Below are 18,252 nucleotides of genomic sequence, written 5' to 3'. Positions count from 1 at the left end.
AATTCGATTGGTAAATACCAACCAATTACATCTTTTTTTTTTGTATTCATAATTAAATTGAAATAAACTATGACGATTATAAAGATATAAGAGCCTTTCAGGAAAAACAAAAAAAAAAGGCAAGAAGAAGATATAAACCCAATATATAGGAATAGGCACTAAATATTTGCTAGAATCAGTATCTACAAAAAATAAAAAAAATGCTCTAACTGTATTCACTCGTCTCGATATCCTATTGATATATCTAAATTGGTCAAGTTATAATTCAATATTACTCTAACAACTCAACCAAATAGTGGATAGGATATCTGGCGAAGAACACCGTTATAAGTTTTGCACAAAGTTTAAAACTCACCATTAAAGAAATCCTGAAAGATTGGTTTTAGCACGTTATATTCATAATCCGCCTTAACATTATCAAGGCGAGGGGCCGCTGAGAATCCATGAGACCTCCTCGAATATATATTCAAATTGCATTCCTGGAAAATGTGAAACAAAAAAATCACTTTCTTGGCATCCAATGGCTATGTACGATATAGTAAGCGTTGATAATTGTTTCAATCTTCATAGCTTCTATTTCAGGAATTTTTAATACATCATTATACGGCTTTAGAGATATGTTAATAAAACCTTTACTTATACAAATACTAGTTTCATTGCATCTCATACAATCGACCCAAATATCACAAGCACCTAATACTACATTCACGACGACCAAGATGGAACACTTATACCATCTATTCACACAAGAACATTGTATCAGAATCCTCTGTAATTTTTTCCGGCAGCCTTTTTGGGTGATGTCGCCAGTACCGTTGATGCGCCGATCGACCTGAGGTTCTCTAGTAAAGTGTCTCGCCCCGATAACAGAATCTTGAAGAAGCAATCGACCTCCTTCGAAACAAGATCTAGACCAGTCGCCAATTCTGTGACACAGTCCTTCAATGGCTGCAGAGAAATGGGATCGAGCGACCCTTGTTGGATCGCAGGGTAAAGCTTCTTCACACCCGAATCAACTGCCCCGAGCTCTTTCACAACTGTTAACCCGTCTGATAAAAATATGTTCTTGATTTCTGCGTTCATTGTGTTCTGCATTTCCATGAAGGATTGTGCCCATGGCAGCTCGTTTGAGACGGTAAGGTACAACAGATTTTGCGATGAACCTGAGAATGCTGCAGCAAAAACACCGGAAATGTATAAAGTCTTGACCTTTACACCGTATAGAGCTCGCATCAAGACTTTTCCTTTGGCCGAGTTTTTCACCTTGGGGAGATTCAAGGTTTGAACAAGGCTGCTCAAGATTGCGCGACAATTTTCCATTCTCGGGTTCTTGGAAACAATATGCTGTTTCCAGCTGTCTAGGGACGATTGGGCTTTCGACAGATTCTGAGGAGAGTTTGTCTCCAAGTTATGCAAAGCAAACTGGAGAAAGAGATGACCTTGGTTGAGACGGGTTAGCTCTGAGCTAAAGGCATTGCAGAGATCAAGGAGCTTCACACTTATGTCGAGGTACACATCGACCCATTTATCCTCCCAATCTGATACCGGAAGCTCTAGATCGGTTATAAGAGTCTTAATACCATTATGGGTCTCGCAAAGAGATTCCATTGCTTGCTTCATCCATGAAACAGTCAGGACTTCGCTCTTTTCCTTGGGGACAAGCTTTCTAATCGAAGATGCTAAGTTCACCTCGAAACTGGTCAACAGTGAGAGAAGCTTTGTGGTGAGTACTGGGTTCTTTGAAGATAGGTTCTTGAACGGGTTTCCAAAGGGGAAGAAACCGCGTGGAGGGTCTTGTGGACGAGCCATTTTGTCAAGTTTCAGCTGAAAAAAATAAAGAAAGAAGAGCAAAGATAACACATCAATTGTCGCATTCTCCATAACACAAAAAAAAATTCTTGAATCCATCACAGTTAATCCAACACAAAGATCATTTTGTTTATTGCACTTCTCTGGGATATTTTAATCTGTTGGATCTTTTTGTCAACAGATCTACCATAAACAAGGTAAAGAAACCTCCCGTATACAGCAAACACAAACAACATCAAATCAGTTCTTCCATCAAAATCGTGCACATACAAAGTCAACAACAAAATTAAAATTTCCCCAGCATCTAATATTCCCTCAAGAAAAAAAAAACATGACAACATGTAAATTAACAGATCCACGAGTCAACTCTAAAAGGCAAGAGCTAGCTCTAGCTTACGGATAAAAATCAACCTTTTCTGTGTATAAAGCAAAATTCAGATCTTAAAAATTGAATTCCGAATAACCCATTTTGAAATTCACATAGAAAAGAGATCAAAGTCATCAAATCGAACACAAGATTATCATAATAAAAAAATACAATCGCATGATTAGTCGAAGACAAACTATGAAACCGGAAGACTAATCCAAACTCACCTAAAGAGATAGATCCTTGGAGAACAAAAAAAACCGCTTACTCCAAAATATGAAACTCGGATTCGCCTGAAAGAAGTTTCTGAGCAAGAAATAAAAAGGCAAACCAAAAGATCCGTGTCAGAGGAAAAAATCTAAAGTAAAAGCAAACTGAGACAAGATGAGATCAAGGGTCGGCGTTCTTACCAAAACTCAAAACACAAATTAGGGGTCAGAAATTTCCAGGAAAGATAAGAAATTGAAACGCGTAGTTGTTCGTAAATGACAGAGTTGCCGTACTTCTACACATAAACAAGCGAAAGTAAAGAAAAGAAAAGGAAGGAAATGTTTAGGGTTTGACGTTGATTTGGTAGACGAAAGGGAGAGGAAGGGATTGGGTTTCAGTTACGGGGCTGTGACGAAATACTAAATGACAGATTAAGGCGTGTACGGTTCTCTACGATGTGTTATTATTACTTTTTTTTTTTCTCTCTCAAATTCAGCCATCTCAAGTTGCCTACTTGTTGCGTTACTCTGTACAAAAACAAGAAAAGTCAATTATAGCCAGCGGATATTCTTCCCTCTAATCCAACGGCTAGAAATTCCTCAACTTCCTTTGTGAATGCAAATCACCTTTTGTGGTATTATTTTCTTCAAACTCAAATCATTTGAGTGATTTTCTTAGATGACTTTTTCAGTAAAGATCAATTACCTAAACAGTTTTCAGGTTTTTTTTTTTAAAAAAAAAACTAACCATGCGAAGAGAATAATTTGTTAGTGGCATTCCCACATGCATGCTATCAAATTTTTGGTTTTATGACTTTTTCATTAAATTGTATTACTAATAAGAATGAGAACAAGATAAAATTGTATTATAAGAATCGTTTTTAATTTCACTTATTGTCAACAATGAAAAGATGCATGTATACACATATTGACGATTGTGTACGCAATACATACACATATTGTATTCTTTTATCCTCACACAAAAGCTTTGTTAGGATGGCTTAGCTTTCTTTAAGAAATATCAAAGTATCAGAAAATGGAATGACTTTGGGAAGTATATAGATTCGTAATGTTATTTTCTAACTTTATTTTATAGAAAATTTGTTGCCTCTTAACTCTTAAGTTTCCCTCCTACACGTGAAAAGATTCCAGTTGTCGGTCGAGGACGAATGTGGGCTTATCTTGTGTGTACAAGTTAGCTAGTTATTCAACTTTGATTATAACTTTCATAATATTAGACCAGTTTATAAATAAATACTTGCAACTTGGAAATTAACAAGATAGTAATCACAAATTCTATAGGTCCATAATCGAGATAACATATTAGTGGTCATACACGACTATAGTTGTTTGGAAACACGATCACGTGCGGTTAAAGAATCCCTTGTAGGTCCAGTTTGCCCCATACCGATTTTTTAAAAGCGGTAAGTTCGATCCAATCGACCAAAAGAGGCCGAACATAGAGTGGAGGCTGGTCCAAAGCATTACATGTTATAGTTTCTAAATGACATATTGACACGTGATCGTTGACAAAAATATTACAAAGAGAGAAAGAGGTTAATTAAACGTAAGGCAAGACTAGGAGCCAAAGAATGAAAATACTCTTGTATGTGACACATAATGTAATGTAATAAGAATCAATTGGAATAGAATGGTCGTGTGAGAAGCAAAGTCACTAAACCTATGCGACTCTTTTTTCATCTCAGCTTTTGCTGATGATGCCGTGAACCGCTCTCGCCGCTTTCACTACCCGCAGCCGCTGTTTCTTGTTTCTCGCGGCTTCCATGGTCCCTAGTTGTTCGGCGTTCCTGCAAAAAAATATCATAAATCCCACCATTAGACATTTTTCAAACTCGTAAAGGAAATGTTTAAGACAGAATGCTTTAGTTTTGTATACATCGCGATAGAGTAAGTCTTCGGCTTCAAGCATATGTATGATATGTCCCATTTTAGGTCTCTTGTTCGCATCAGGATCCACACAACGCAAAGCTACGAGCAACACTCGTTTAAGAGCCTTGGAGGATGGTGGTTCGGGTATTTTTGGATCAACTACTTCTTCTGATCTTCGATTTCCAACCATTGATTTCAGCCAATCCACTAGATTCGTCTAAAACCACAAACAAAAAGAAAAACATTTTACAAAAAAACATAGAGAGAATAGAAAACACGTAGATTAATTTCCGTTAAATACCTCTCCTTGAGGCCGGCTATAATCAACCGGGTTTCTTCCTGTGATTATCTCCATGATTAATATTCCAAAGCTATAGATATCGCTCTTCTCGTTTAACATTCCAGTGCAAGCATATTCCGGTGCTACGTAACTAAGCAAATAAAACAACCAAGTAAATAGTTATTTCCAAAGATTCAGATTCCTAAAGATTGTCCAGCTGATTGCATGAGAGAGAAAGAGAGAAAATGGGATCAAGAATATACCCAAAAGTACCCATCACACGGGTTGTCACATAACTGCTCTCGGAACCCAATAGCTTAGCGAGTCCAAAATCCGAAACCTTGGCGTTCCATTGGCGATCAAGCAAGATATTGCTTGATTTTATATCCCGATGAACAACTTTTGGTTCAAGACCCTCGTGTAGATAAGCCAATCTACAGATATAACAAATATTTACATATAAAAATGGCATACTAACAAATGAGTTCTACTATTCACTTTAAAAAAGTTCTATGATCAAGAAATACCCTTTTGCCATCCCGAGTATAATGTTCATACGGATATCCCAAGTTAGAGGGCTGACATCGCCAACATCACCGTGAATCCATTGCTCCAAATTGCCATTATCGACAAAGTCATACACGAGCATCCTGTAGTAGAGAACTCGTGATTAGATCACACCATTTCTTTCCTCTGTTTCTACCATAAAAAAAAAAACAGAACTATGAGCAGCAGCAAATTACCTGTACGCACCTTCGACGCAATACCCTAAAAGCCTAACGAGATTCTTGTGTCTTACACGCCCAATTACTTCCACTTCTACTTTAAATTCTTTCTCTGCTTGACCCCTGTAAATTAAAGACACACCAACTACAAATCTTACAGATCATGGAGATCAAAGTCCAGAATCATATGGTTTACTATTAGTACAGACGTTACACATCAAAACCACATGTGACCCATGACATAATCTATATATAGAATTCAATAATAAAGACAACTTTCAGGACCACGCTCATACGTATAGCAGTTAAATAAGCGAAGCACTCTTAATCCCACAGGCATCTTCTTCGATGGATCTAAGCACATAACAGGAACAAGTGCACAATCAAAGACGAATTTCAGTAGAGAGCAAAACCAATGCAAAACTGCAATCCCCTAATCTAGCAAAGAGTAAAGGATCAAACTTTAGAGTGGAAACAATACAGAGCAAAGCAACAAGTCCAATCAAATCCAAAAAATTGCAAAATCCCAATTGAGAATACCTAAAACCCTAATTTAGAAATGAGTCAAGGATCAATCTTGTAAAATGAAATTCAAAATCATCCAAGAACCTGTTATTAAGCAAGTTCTTGACGGCGACTTTGGTTCCATCAGTTAAAATCCCACGATACACAATCCCGTAACCACCTTCTCCGATTACATTATCTTCACAGAGCCCATTCGTCGCCGCCTCAAGCTCTCTCAGAGTATACCACCGTCCCCATCCGAGATGCGAAACCTCCGGTCCAACATTTCCACTGCCGGAAAACGAAGCCGTCTCGCTAGCACTCGCTGTTCCTCTACTCTCTCCACTCGACACTCGATCGGAAAACACCACTCGATGCTCGATCTTCCCGATATCGACCTGGATCTCCGCCGGAACAGGCTGCGTCGAGTAGTGGTGGTCCGGCGCCGGAACGATCTCCTTAATCTCCTTAGAGATTGGCGGGGTAGCGACGGCGGCGGAAGCGAAATCTGCTCGCGGCTTGCGATTTTTCCGGCGAGAGGTAAGACAGAGGGAGAGAAGGAAGAGAGCGATGACGATTAGAGATCCGAGTAAGATTCCGATTACGACCCATAGCCGGAGACCGAAGATCGATGTCGGTTTCGAAAGCTCGGTATTGAGGAAAGCAGCATCGTACACCGACATCGTACTTTACTTTCACTCCTTTTCCTTTAGATTCCGTTAATGGGCTTCTTCGCATTTCTCGCCCGGAAACACACAAACAAACTTCCCGGCGAATAAAGTACGAGAATCCGGCCAAAATCTATGCTTATCACTGCATCGAGTGTCGATTCGAAAAAGAGGAATCGAGGAAAAACAAGGAAGTAAATTTAACTAAGAAAATGAAGGGGAGCTTAAAGAAGGCTTTCAGTGATCTGTGGGAATGAGCTGTCTCTTGAGTTTCTGTCTCCGTGTAATTGCATGTGTGGTGTGACGGTGAGCCGATGGTCAGATGAAGTGACGATTTTACCCTTATCGGGAAATTGCAAGATGGTGGATTAATTGAATTCTGGTGCTATATATCGTTCCGAGGAGATAGAATCTGTGGATTACACATTAAGTTTTCATCTCTTGTTTTGACTAAATCTGGACCTTAAACGTTTGATTACATTTGTTTGCAGTTTTTAATATAGTTTGTTGTGTTTTGGAGATGGATATAATCAACATGAAAGGAATCAATACTTTCTAATAAAGTCCCTACTTTTATTATGACAGAACATTATTGTTTGTTTACTTGTGTTACACATTATTGGCTCATCAAAATTATTAGGTTATATGTTTAACAAGAAAACTTTTGTATGCCAAGCTGATAAATCGACATAGACATAATCAAATTGCGGAGTTCGGATATTATTAAAATAATCCAAAAAAATTCGGCTTTTCTATTAAAAATGATCTCAATTATGGAGTCAAGATGATGACGTGACTAAGTCACTCGATTAATATCATTCCATTTTCGAAAAGCTTTTATGAATATAATTGTTACATTCTGATTATTGGTGTATCCAATATTATATATATAGTCGAGACGATGATATCGTCAGTCAGAGGACTAGTTTCGGCTTTCCTCTAACACAAATTTAGATTTCGTGCCTTTGTGGGGAGGAAAATGTGAGATACTGAAACCTTGGGTCAAAAATTCATCATATTTGTTTTTCTCAAAATTCGGTTTCTAAACAGATGTTAATGAGAGAATAACTTAATTTGGCCTCGAATATTTTACGGTTTTTCCCAAAAAGGATATTGGTGGGGCTAAAAGAAAAATCGCATCATCGCTCTATCATATTCAATTATTCATACCAACCAAGTAATGTAAGAAATTACAAGTTTTATATGTGGAGAGTAGTATATTAACGTACCGACTATCTTCTTAAATTGTTTGGCATGATGTTATTCTCTATAAGAAATATGTAACAGACCAAAAGTTTTCCAAATTTCGTTATTATCATAAGTACAGTATATAGCATATCAAACAATCAGAATGTAACAATTTTGATTTGAACACTATAGAATTTATAATTATGAACACAACAAAACAGAATTTTATATATATCAACTCAGAGACATCAAAGCATTACAAAACCAGTAATGTCATAGTCCATTCTTTATAAGACTATAAAAAACTTGAAGTAGCGATTGAACATTACAACACAAACCCTAATAACTGTCTTTTCTACACAGACTTTAACTATCTCCTAAGATCAAAATTTCCACACTCTTGACGTGTATATACAAGTACTGGGCGCGTAACTCCACAGTTTAGGCTGATAGAGAGAGCAACGATTTGTTTTTTCCTCTCACTTCTCACTGCACTTATTCTCTAATTGGCGTTGTATGATAATATTAACCTCCGCTGCATAAAACAGAGCAATCATACCGTAAGCCCATCAACAAAGTTTGCTACTTTTAGTATTCTCAGTGCAATCAAAATCAAAACGTTACCAAGCGAAGACTAACAATTACCTGTTCTTCAAACTCGGGTCTTGTCAGGTTTACAGACAAGTTTCTCATCAACAAGAGCACCTGATGATTAAAAACATTGTTAACGACATTTACATAGATTCAACTTGAGCAGTAGACAACAGAGCGTGTTTGACATACCGTTTCTAGATTTATTGGGTCCATGTGCTTTAATCTCTGGACATGACCTGTTGTTTTTGGATCGAATACACTTCCTAAGAAGCTGTAAACTTCAGCGAAATTTGGCATCACTGTATTGCATAACCAACACCAGATTAGCTCATAATCAGTATATATCGAAAAGACCGAATATCGCGTTTGCTCTACAAAAATTTAGAGAGTTTTACCTCTGTGTGGCTTTTCACAACTTCCTTGGTCATTTATCTCTGTAACGGTTCGGGTCTTCTGCTTATCTCTACGAATACTAGTGCTGCAACTGTTCTCAGGGACTCCCAATTCCTCTACAATCCCAAAATCATTACCCCGAGATTATTAACAACTCAAACAAACATACAAAAACATAAGAGTTCAAGAAATGACATTAATCTATAGCAAATTTAAGCACATATTAGTATTACCTTTGATTACTGGATTTGACGTAATAACATCGCGACGCATTAATTCATGCTTAGGAGTACTAATGACTGGGTGTGAATCAGTGCTGTACAAGTAGTCATGTTCAAGCAATGCGTTTGAAGATGTAAGAGCAACTGCAGCAAAAAAAAAAAAAAAAAAAACACAATCATAAGAGAATCAGATGAGATAGAGACGGAACATAACAAAGCAGAGTCGGAAGAAATTTTTTTTTTTTTTTTTAAATAGTTACCACTTTTAGAAGCCTTTTGTGGATAAGGATGATTTGCTTTCCTCTTTGGTCTAGGAGGTGGGAGATGCTCGTTAGTCCCATTCTTCTGAACCTTGAGAAAGTATTTCTGTGCGTGGCTTCGTATCTGCAAAAACCAATGTTATATCAAAATGATAATCCAACAGAGAGATACAATAGCTCATACGTTCAAATTCTAGAAAAATACAAGAACAGAGCTCATAATTCATGTTTTGTTCTGTCACAATCTGATCATCATAAAAAAAAAAAATGCAACGAATGCAGCATTAAATTCCAGAAACCTAAAACATTCGATTAGTAATTTCAGGCAACTCTCGTTGATTGGAATGTATATGTTTAAGACAGATTCTTCAATTACCTGGATAACTGTTTTTGATCCAACAAACGCCTCGATTTTTTTCCAATCGCGATCAAACCTGTAAAATCAGTAGACATGATTCTTTACCACAAGAAGAAGAACGCTCAAAGATATAAATAATCAGAGGTAAAATAAAAGAAGAAACCAGAGAGAGAAGTCGAATCCGTTACATACAAATGAAGAGCTTCAAGAAACTTGTCGTGCTCCTGCTCCGTCCAGTTCTCTCTAGACTTGGTGATTGTGTAAGGCTTTCTAATCTTCTTTGTTGGATCCTCACAAAACGACATCGTATTGTTCCGTACGGAAACCGGGATCATGGTCGCCGGCGCTGCCGTGTGGGGAAGAGTATTAAAACCCGGTAAGTTCATGTTCATGGGGAAACAATGAGCTTGGCTAGGGTTTACAGACACCATGGAAACCCGAAGTTATTACCTTTCGTTTTGAAAGAGAAGTCTGTGACTTGTGACTTGTGGTGAAGGAGAAGACAAGAAGGGTAGAAGCGTAATTTAGGGAAATGGATTTTAGCCGAACACGTGTAAGGAGCTGGTTGCTCTGGTTCAGAGCGTGGGACTTTCAACTACAAGACATGTGTAATAACATTGATGTCATTCGTTATTTAAAAAAAAAAGCAAACCAAAGCCTAATGTCGTGTATCGACTATCGACGGCACAAAAAATGACACGTTGGTGACGATCCCAATCAGGTTCGGCGTGGAACAGATAACTGGTTCAAATCAAATGGAGAGGGAGACAGAGAGAGTTTATTTTGTGGTTTAGTTCAAATTTTTTACTTCAGTCTCAAAATGGTTTCTTTTTTGAACACAAACGCAGCATATACAAACAAACACATACATCTATCCTTTCAAAATACTAACATACATAATATTAATACTTTTGGGTTCATCAACACCAGACCCAAAAACAAACAACAAACGACTTTCTAAGAAAGACTCATCAGATATTTCCGCAACCGGAAAATAAAAACAAAAAAAATGTTAGAATCAGTGATTACAAATAGAAAAGAGTTGGTTGATACGAATTACACAACACAACACCATTTGGAAACACAAAAATGGATGCTCGTTTTTTTTCTTGGGTCTGCAAATCCTAGGAATGAAAAAAAAATAACCACAACAGATAAACTCACAAATGGAGACTTTCGTTTTTCTTTAACCGATCCAACGTGTGATACCATCGTCTCCTACCATCGCCAATATCTCCACACGCACCTCCAAAACCGCCTGCAAACATTGTTTTTAACATTTTACACAAACACAAATTTTGCACATAGATTCTTACTTTCCAAGAGTAAGGGTTTTACATCTTTCTGTTGATGTATTGGGACAGAGACTTACAGAGGAATTCCTGCAGTTAACAAGCCGGCATTCGTCCAAAGAACCTTCTAGACTCCAACTCTCCCACACGTCAAAACTATGGCTAGCAAACACAAACTCCATTCTTCTATTGATCTGCACACAGCCATTTTTAGTTTACTCAAAAGCATTCAGAATTTAAGGTTATAAATGCAAGTGACTGTGTACTCTAAGAGGTACCTGCAATAACTTCCCACCAGCAGCAAATGATCTCAGGCCAACAGTGTCCTGGAGAACAAGTTCGTACACCAAAACCAATTAGCCCATTCTTAAGAATCTAAATAATGGGCTATCGCTCCATCCTACTACACAAGTCTACAAGGGCTCTGAATGTAAATGAGAAGGAAAATAGCGAGAGAAAGAAAGAAAAAAGGGTTTACCTTGTTTCTATATGCGATGATGAATTGTGCTGCAGGATCTCGTTTGGATACATTGGACATCGTATCAAGGAACCAACCACCGTTTTTCGTTCTTTGTCTGGAAACATGGAGACCCGAGAGGTCTTTTGCATACAAGGCTATTACATATCCATCTTTCAGCAGATCACTTGACTTTCCGATGAACTTCTTGCTTGACATTACTTCAAGAGGTGTTTTCCTACTTCTTGAATCTTCAGGGGAAGCACATCTAGAACTAGAACTTAATACATCTTCCGTGTCACTCATAGCAGTATCATCTCTTCGTGAAGTACTTTCTTCATGTAGCCCTGAGGAACCCTCTGCTCTTTGCGTGTATTTTTGCTGTGAATGCCTCTTTTTGGCTTTCTTACCGGATCTGCTGCGTCTTACTTGAGGATTTATGGCAGTACTTTGAGGCAGAAGAGAAATCTGTTGCTGACTAGGGCTCAGAGAATCCTTCAACTCACTAGCCTCTCTACGAACGATTTCAGTGCTGGTGAGAGAACTATCTCCCTGCTGCCTACTGGTGGATTCCACTAGTGCTAACTTGTCATGTCTGATAGGTGATTGATCTTCTTCTTCTTCTTCACTTGCTTCGCTTTCCTCAATTTCCTCATCAGAAACAGTGTTGTCTGGTATTACACCATCTAAGAAAAATGATTGCAAGATCGAGATGGCCTTCTCCCTTATCTCCATCCAAACTTCCTCACTGTAATCTGCACTGCGAGGTAGGATTAACACATTCGGCATTTCCTTCACCTGCAATAAAAACAAGATCATATGAATGGCAAACCAAAACAAAAACAAAAAAGAGACGAGATGATGTATCAAGAGCATTGGCATCCAGAGATGTGAAGTTTAGGTAACGGAAAAGAAATCCATACCCATGCTTCCATCCATTGTGGACCTTCGGCGCCGTCAAGGGCGCAGCCAGCTATGGTGCCATCAATCAGAAGTTGTTTCACAGCACAGTCATCCAGCAGCTGGCAGCTTCCGGTATTTACAAGAAAAGCCCCTAACATATAAAATGAACTTATCAACCACAACTACGGAGATGTCCGTTTACATTCAGGGAGAATCAAAACCTAATTTGACTGAGCAGACAAGAAAATTCATACCAGGTTTTATATGCTGCAAGCACTCTGCATTGAGTATCTGAACCGTGTCGTTTGTTAACGCACAGTGAAGCGAAATGACATCACTTGCTGCTAGTAGATCATTCAATGTATCCATTCTTCGGGCAGCACGTGGGAATCTCGAGGGCCTGATTCGTTCTTCATCCCCCTGGACAGATGCAAACGAAACCATTAACAACAAATAAAGCACGAGGAACTCGGAAGAACAGATAGAAAAAAAAAACCATCATTTTAGGCATGTAGGAGCTAAACAACTATAATAACATAGACCATCATAATTAGCCAATGATCCAAAAAAAAACATTTCATAAGCTAAGCGAGACATTCACACAACACACATACCTCAGGGACATCAAAGTAGAGCACACTCATCTTGAAAGCCAAGCTCCTGCTAGCCAAATACCGAGCGGATACAGATCTGCCAACGATACCCAAGACCATACCACGGCACCGTCTCATTCCCCGGCAAAGCGGCTGAAGCGATCCGAGCCATCCGGAAGCCGATAGCGCGTGGCGAGAGAGCAAGTGCGTACGCCGGAGGAGTCCGAGGATGAGCGCCATGACGGTGTCCGCGATTTCCTCGGCTCGGGAAGTATCGACATGGACGAGTCGGAGACCTAGGTCGGCGGCGAGAGTGGAATCGACAGCGCGATCAGCAGAGCCAAGGCATAGAATGAGCTGGTGAGAACGGAGCCGGCGCTGAGCTGCACGTGGAAGATATGCGAGTGAATGGAGGATAACTGCGGTGGCGGACTCGATCTTACCATCGGCGATGCGGCTGAGCGGGACGTATTCGACACCAGCTACGCCGGCGAGTGAGTCCTGCTCGAGCGCACAATCCTCTACACAGTTGAGTGTGACGACGAGAGGCGAAGCCGGTGACGGCTGCTCGCGATGGGACATTGTCGCAGACGAACGGATCTTGCTCATCTTCTTCTTCTTCTCGCTACTCTCGAGGAGTAGACGGTATCTTGAAATTTTGGGAACATAATGATTTAGGGGTTCAATGTAGTAAATTCGGAACAATTCAGGGGCTAAACCGCATTTAAAATAATTTCAGGGCCTGATTTACATTTTTTTGAAAAAGTTCAAGGGAGGGCATATTTATTTGGTCCGCATCAGATGCTCGATTAGGTTGCGACGTCGTTTCAATGCCAAAACGCAAAAGAAATTATACAAGTGGAAAACATGTACACTCCCCTATGCCACATTATTTGCTGTCCAGAAGTGAAACCAAAAAACACAAACTCCAGAGTTTGGCAGCGACAACAACAACAACACGAAATCTCTTTCTACACAAAAGCAACAGCATAAACACAGACTTGAGAAAAACATAAACATTTGACTCAAGAAAAGATGGGGAACTCTCTCTCTTGTGCAACTAAAGCTATATGAACAAAGCCGACTATATACTCAGAAGAAGCACACAACCGATTAAAACGAAAAAGCTCTATACATCTATCTACCAAAATTCTATCTCCTTTTTCTTTTATAACCCACTGTGGAATTCATAGTTACCATCATTCATAGATCTCGACATGTCTCTACGCGGGTTTTTAGTTAATGGTAGGTGATGATCAGAGAAACCTCCTACGAAGATTACTAGTAGTCGCTTGATATGAACGCATAAGCAATCCAACTCCAATGCCAACACCAAGACACATCCCGAGGCCTATACCAACTCCAACTCTGACACCTGCATTGAACCATGAGAGTTGACCATCCTCATCAACGTACATCTCTTCAGGGTAGTATCTCTGTCCGATTTTCACTTCAGACTCATCGTAGTCATCAACTTCTGATTCCATGATCTGCGTAGCCCAAATGACAAACACGAAACGCGTAAACAACTCTAGAGATATCGAGAAAGTCTCTTGACCTAAATACTATATAACTCATCTATTGTGATTAGTCTAAAGTTCCATTTCAGCTGCAGAGTCACAAAAAACACTTGAGAAGAAGCTAGCTAAATTCACCAGAATCTTGCGATTGATCTTAATAACTGAATATCTACTACAACATTCATAACAAACAAAACTAGCCAATCAAACACTATAGACAATAGGGGTAACTTTGAGTTCAAAACTCAATCCCAAGTTCAGGATCGTCACTTAGGCATAAAACAGAGGATTTTAATTCTGAATCGTAGAGAATCATCAATCAGAGAAGCAGCAAATTCGAACCATACCTGTACTTTCCTTTGCCGGCACAATCCATCACCAGTGGTAACAAAGTCGTGCTCTTTGTCAACTTCCTCGTCCTCAGGGATAGCGTCGAGTGTCACGTGTCTAGCCACCTTCCTTCTTGGGCTCGCCTGAATCGTCTTGGTCAAGATCACCGGAACACCGCCACAGCAACCAGCTATGTAAACCTCCACGGACGGAGACGAAACGCCTAACTTCGGCTGGAAAAACGCAGAGGAAGAAGAACCCGACCCGTGTCCAGAGCCTGACCCGTTTCCCATTGCCATGTAACAATCCATGCCCCATCCAGTCTTAGGATCGCTCACAGTTCCGTTATTCCACGCACCTTCGATTCTATCTAAGTTTCCGCACAATACCATATCCTCGTTATCGTAAACCTCGAAATCAACGCAACCGGTGACGCGCACGGTCTCTGTGGTAACGTAAGTCACCTCCGACGATTCCCGGTCGACCCTATCACGACGGAGTTGAAGCGACGCCGTCTGAGAGGGAGGAACGCGAACGCCGTTAACCTCAAGGGAAGCGCCGGTTTCGCGGCGAGGGTGACGAAGGGTGAGAAAGTCAGGGACATTCTCAACAACGCACGGCGCGATTCGGACGTAGAACAAACGAACCTCCAGCCACGCCGATTGCGACAACGGGATTGATGCCGACGACGGCGCAACGCCGGAGGTTTTCATGTGGTATGATTTGGTTGTCCCAAGAGGATCCTGATGATGATGGTGATGCCTCGAAATCATCCAGAACAATCGATTCAAGAATAAACCGAAAATCGCAATTTGGATTCGATTCAATTGATGAGAAATTCCGCCACCGATGACGAGATTGTGAGAATTCCAGGCTCGAGGACAGAACAATGAACAGGAATCTTTTGTCTTTTTCGTTCAGGTTAGGTTTTTGGGTTTGAGATATTTTGCAAGGTAAAAAAGGTCAAAATTAAATTTGTTTGAAGACGAGGTTAAAACGGAGAGGTCAAAAGGAGAAACCGACAAGATATCAATACCATGTGACAACTATATTGACTTGCACGTGTGACAGTTTTAACTGGGCAGTTTGGGCCTATATAACAGTTTATTTGGGCCACAACGAGTTTTATCAGTTGCTCCAATCCAAGCATCTGAGCATCCGTACCCAATGTTGAAAAATAATTGATAAAAAGTACTACAATATCAGGAGGGTTTGGAAGAGCTTGGAAGGCTTTGATTTTAGATGATTTAAATAAATTAAATTTGATAAGTTGTTATGATTTATTGTTAAAAGTTTTAAGAAATTTCACCTAATATCATGAGATTTAGATTTTTCTATTTTTAACTAAGAAATTCCATTATAATATCTCGATATCATTAAAAGTCTATCTTACTACTTAAAATATTTCCAGTATCAATAAATTTGAATGTTCATTTACAAATCAATAGTTCATTGCATTCTAAAATTTTAAAACACATGTTTGAATAGCATAAGATCAGTATAGACTGTGTATCGCAGTAATAAGCTGGAGTGAAAAGAGATCGTATGGACTAATTATATTAATTAAAATATCTATTTACAACACAAAAACGTAAATATAATTTGCCGATACGTCGATACACAATATATATGTGGCACGACAAATGCTAATTACATCAACAAATGGAATTTGTAAGCGTTTTCGAAATTTTAACCAAAAAAAAAGTGTTTTCGAAAGGCACAAATCTCATAACTTTTTAAATGAATGAAGATATACTGTCGCATTCATCAAACTTGTACTGCACCAAAACATACTAAACTACAGCTTAAACTAATTATGTGTATGTGATTCTTTGCCAAAGCTACGGATATAGTTTTGTATATTTTTCTAAAGTACGTCATATTTAAATCTTGCAAGCCTAATAAATAGATAAATTATAAAGCAATATCATTTTACTCATTCGGGTCATTGACCGTACCACAATTATTTTTAATCATAGCCATTATATTCTTTTCTAGACGTACTTTTTCAATAATTTTACAATGCAAAATTATGAGCCGTTGAAACTATACCCTTGGAAGATTCACCGTTCGATATGAGATGTTGTCGGATAATCGGACCAACTTTGGATATATATTAATAGGCCGGCTATAATGTTTTCTTCTTCCACCTCTTTTAGTTAACACCGAAAAGACTGGGGCTTGTCCTTTCACAATCTAATTTGATAGGAAAATTTAATCATAAAGTAAAAGTAATATGACATCAAAACTAATTAAGTTAAGTTCAATAAAAGATTTGCAGTTCATGCGTATGTCCGTAACTCAAGATCCGTGTCGGAAGTTTACTCAGTTGATTTTATCTCACTTAATTGCATATCATGTAGTATGATTTTGACCGCGTTTAAGATTCTCCTTGTTAGTTTCGGTTGATTTAAACTAGTACATTTCGTAGTTTTTAATCAACATTAAATTCGTAATCATGTTTTACGCTGACGTTGTTTTTTTTTTAATATACTTTACAAAATTAATTGAGCGATAAAGTACAGTACAGTAAAACCTCTATAAATTAATCCTCTATAAATTAATACTCGATAAATTAATAATCACTATAAATTAATAAATTTATTTGGTTCCGAATCGGCCAGTGTAAAAAACTCATCAAATTCGATAAGATAATAAGATAATAATTTTTTTGAAATCTTTTTGTAAAAATATGGTTTCAATATAAACATAAATTAATATTTATATAAATTTATGTATATATAAGTAAGATATAATATACTAAAAATATGATTAATGTGTTATTTTTTTATTTAAATTTGAAATTTTATTAAAAATCATCTCTTTACTTGTTTACATCAATAACTTTTATATAATGTTATTTTTAATCTCTATTTTAAATTTGTGAAAACTTTAGATATGATAATTGATATTTTTTACGCATAACTATTTTGATATATTAGGTATTTAAATTTTAGCACCAACGTTAATGATAATAGTCATAATATTTTATAAATTTTGTACTAATAAACATTATATTCTTACATAGATAATTCAATCCTTAATTAACAAATAGAAATAACTATTCTATTGCGATTACTATGATTAGTAATCATAATTTAAGTCTGTGCATAACATTTTATAAGCATATGAGTTTAGATTTTTAAATATAACACCAATGAAAGATTTTTAAAAAAAAAAAATAGGCGAAAAATATTTTTTCTGTATAAATTAATATTACGATAAATTAATAAAATATCATGGTCCCAACATTATTAATTTATAAAGATTTTACTGTACTTTGTTTAGCCTTCAATCTTATAGTCTGCAATTATGTTATTAGATTAGGATAACTGATAAAATTAATTAATTATGTTATTGAATGAAGATTAGTTGAGTGATCTCTACTTTCTCTATTTTACCGAAGGTCCTCGTACCTGTTTCGACATATATATACTTCTCTTTAATTAGTAAACTAGAATATAACAAGATAGACTTCTTTGAACGTCAAAAACAAGCAAATTCATTACTAGCGGCTGGAACTACACTGTTCGGACCATCAAAATACCATTTTAATTTGGTCAAACCATAGAGTATAGATTATTAATAGAATTATTTAAGGAAACTAATTTCCGTCAAATTGTGTTTACTCTTGGGTTTTTTTAATTTTTTGGGTTCAATACTCTTGTTTAATAATCAAACAAATAGTCGG

At 37.8% G+C, this 18,252-nt stretch overlaps 5 protein-coding genes across 5 annotated transcripts; all 5 read right to left on the bottom strand.

Annotated features, from left to right (window-relative positions):
• Nucleotides 1-552: 552 nt before the first annotated feature.
• Nucleotides 553-2,743, bottom strand: LOC18994683 (protein BPS1, chloroplastic). The gene is made up of 3 exons (XM_006418370.2): nucleotides 2,587-2,743; nucleotides 2,404-2,482; nucleotides 553-1,824 (listed from the first exon to the last, which is right to left on the bottom strand). The coding sequence occupies exon 3, from the start codon at nucleotides 1,807-1,809 to the stop codon at nucleotides 760-762; it is 1,050 nt and encodes a 349-aa protein (XP_006418433.1). The 5' UTR covers nucleotides 1,810-1,824; nucleotides 2,404-2,482; nucleotides 2,587-2,743; the 3' UTR covers nucleotides 553-759.
• A 1,071-nt stretch (nucleotides 2,744-3,814) lies between these two features.
• Nucleotides 3,815-6,739, bottom strand: LOC18994682 (probable serine/threonine-protein kinase At1g01540). The gene is made up of 7 exons (XM_006418369.2): nucleotides 5,890-6,739; nucleotides 5,299-5,403; nucleotides 5,083-5,205; nucleotides 4,819-4,989; nucleotides 4,577-4,706; nucleotides 4,283-4,492; nucleotides 3,815-4,193 (listed from the first exon to the last, which is right to left on the bottom strand). The coding sequence occupies exons 1-7, from the start codon at nucleotides 6,465-6,467 to the stop codon at nucleotides 4,083-4,085; spliced, it is 1,428 nt and encodes a 475-aa protein (XP_006418432.1). The 5' UTR covers nucleotides 6,468-6,739; the 3' UTR covers nucleotides 3,815-4,082.
• Nucleotides 6,740-7,846: 1,107 nt separating this feature from the next.
• On the bottom strand, nucleotides 7,847-9,925 carry LOC18994681 (protein REVEILLE 3). Its single transcript, XM_006418368.2, has 8 exons — nucleotides 9,659-9,925; nucleotides 9,485-9,542; nucleotides 9,109-9,232; nucleotides 8,861-8,992; nucleotides 8,630-8,743; nucleotides 8,424-8,533; nucleotides 8,286-8,345; nucleotides 7,847-8,175 (listed from the first exon to the last, which is right to left on the bottom strand). Exons 1-8 carry the CDS (start codon nucleotides 9,895-9,897, stop codon nucleotides 8,143-8,145), a joined length of 870 nt encoding a protein of 289 aa, XP_006418431.1. The 5' UTR covers nucleotides 9,898-9,925; the 3' UTR covers nucleotides 7,847-8,142.
• A 536-nt stretch (nucleotides 9,926-10,461) lies between these two features.
• On the bottom strand, nucleotides 10,462-13,341 carry LOC18994680 (C-terminal binding protein AN). Its single transcript, XM_006418366.2, has 7 exons — nucleotides 12,733-13,341; nucleotides 12,373-12,538; nucleotides 12,139-12,269; nucleotides 11,237-12,013; nucleotides 11,037-11,084; nucleotides 10,839-10,952; nucleotides 10,462-10,724 (listed from the first exon to the last, which is right to left on the bottom strand). The coding sequence occupies exons 1-7, from the start codon at nucleotides 13,318-13,320 to the stop codon at nucleotides 10,653-10,655; spliced, it is 1,896 nt and encodes a 631-aa protein (XP_006418429.1). The 5' UTR covers nucleotides 13,321-13,341; the 3' UTR covers nucleotides 10,462-10,652.
• Nucleotides 13,342-13,957: 616 nt separating this feature from the next.
• On the bottom strand, nucleotides 13,958-15,472 carry LOC18994679 (uncharacterized protein At1g01500). Its single transcript, XM_024153406.1, has 2 exons — nucleotides 14,579-15,472; nucleotides 13,958-14,201 (listed from the first exon to the last, which is right to left on the bottom strand). The coding sequence occupies exons 1-2, from the start codon at nucleotides 15,332-15,334 to the stop codon at nucleotides 13,968-13,970; spliced, it is 990 nt and encodes a 329-aa protein (XP_024009174.1). The 5' UTR covers nucleotides 15,335-15,472; the 3' UTR covers nucleotides 13,958-13,967.
• Nucleotides 15,473-18,252: the final 2,780 nt, after the last annotated feature.

This window comes from Eutrema salsugineum, unplaced genomic scaffold (assembly GCF_000478725.1).
Source record: "Eutrema salsugineum unplaced genomic scaffold, Eutsalg1_0 scaffold_5, whole genome shotgun sequence".
Taxonomy (NCBI): domain Eukaryota; kingdom Viridiplantae; phylum Streptophyta; class Magnoliopsida; order Brassicales; family Brassicaceae; genus Eutrema; species Eutrema salsugineum.
Note: the sequence above shows the minus strand (reverse complement) of the source record. Positions and strands in the feature narration are given on the sequence as shown.

Bases quoted from the DNA above. Each gene is read 5' to 3' on its own strand.
- LOC18994680 (XM_006418366.2), bottom strand. From the start codon at position 13,320: ATGAGCAAGATCCGTTCGTCTGCGACAATGTCCCATCGCGAGCAGCCG. The intron at 12,014-12,138 runs GTATGGATTTCT...TTTTTATTGCAG, and splicing joins CACAATGGATGGAAGCATGG to GTGAAGGAAATGCCGAATGT. The intron at 10,725-10,838 runs GTAAGTCTCTGT...CAATGTTTGCAG, and splicing joins TTAACTGCAGGAATTCCTCT to GCGGTTTTGGAGGTGCGTGT.
- LOC18994681 (XM_006418368.2), bottom strand. From the start codon at position 9,897: ATGGTGTCTGTAAACCCTAGCCAAGCTCATTGTTTCCCCATGAACATG. The intron at 8,744-8,860 runs GTAATACTAATA...TTGGGATTGTAG, and splicing joins GTCAAATCCAGTAATCAAAG to AGGAATTGGGAGTCCCTGAG. The intron at 8,176-8,285 runs GTAATTGTTAGT...TGTTTTATGCAG, and splicing joins GACCCGAGTTTGAAGAACAG to CGGAGGTTAATATTATCATA.
- LOC18994682 (XM_006418369.2), bottom strand. From the start codon at position 6,467: ATGTCGGTGTACGATGCTGCTTTCCTCAATACCGAGCTTTCGAAACCG. The intron at 4,990-5,082 runs GTATTTCTTGAT...TTATATCTGTAG, and splicing joins ATACTCGGGATGGCAAAAGG to ATTGGCTTATCTACACGAGG. The intron at 4,707-4,818 runs GTATATTCTTGA...TTATTTGCTTAG, and splicing joins CGTGTGATGGGTACTTTTGG to TTACGTAGCACCGGAATATG.
- LOC18994679 (XM_024153406.1), bottom strand. From the start codon at position 15,334: ATGATTTCGAGGCATCACCATCATCATCAGGATCCTCTTGGGACAACC. The intron at 14,202-14,578 runs GTATGGTTCGAA...TGGGCTACGCAG, and splicing joins GCCGGCAAAGGAAAGTACAG to ATCATGGAATCAGAAGTTGA.
- LOC18994683 (XM_006418370.2), bottom strand. From the start codon at position 1,809: ATGGCTCGTCCACAAGACCCTCCACGCGGTTTCTTCCCCTTTGGAAAC.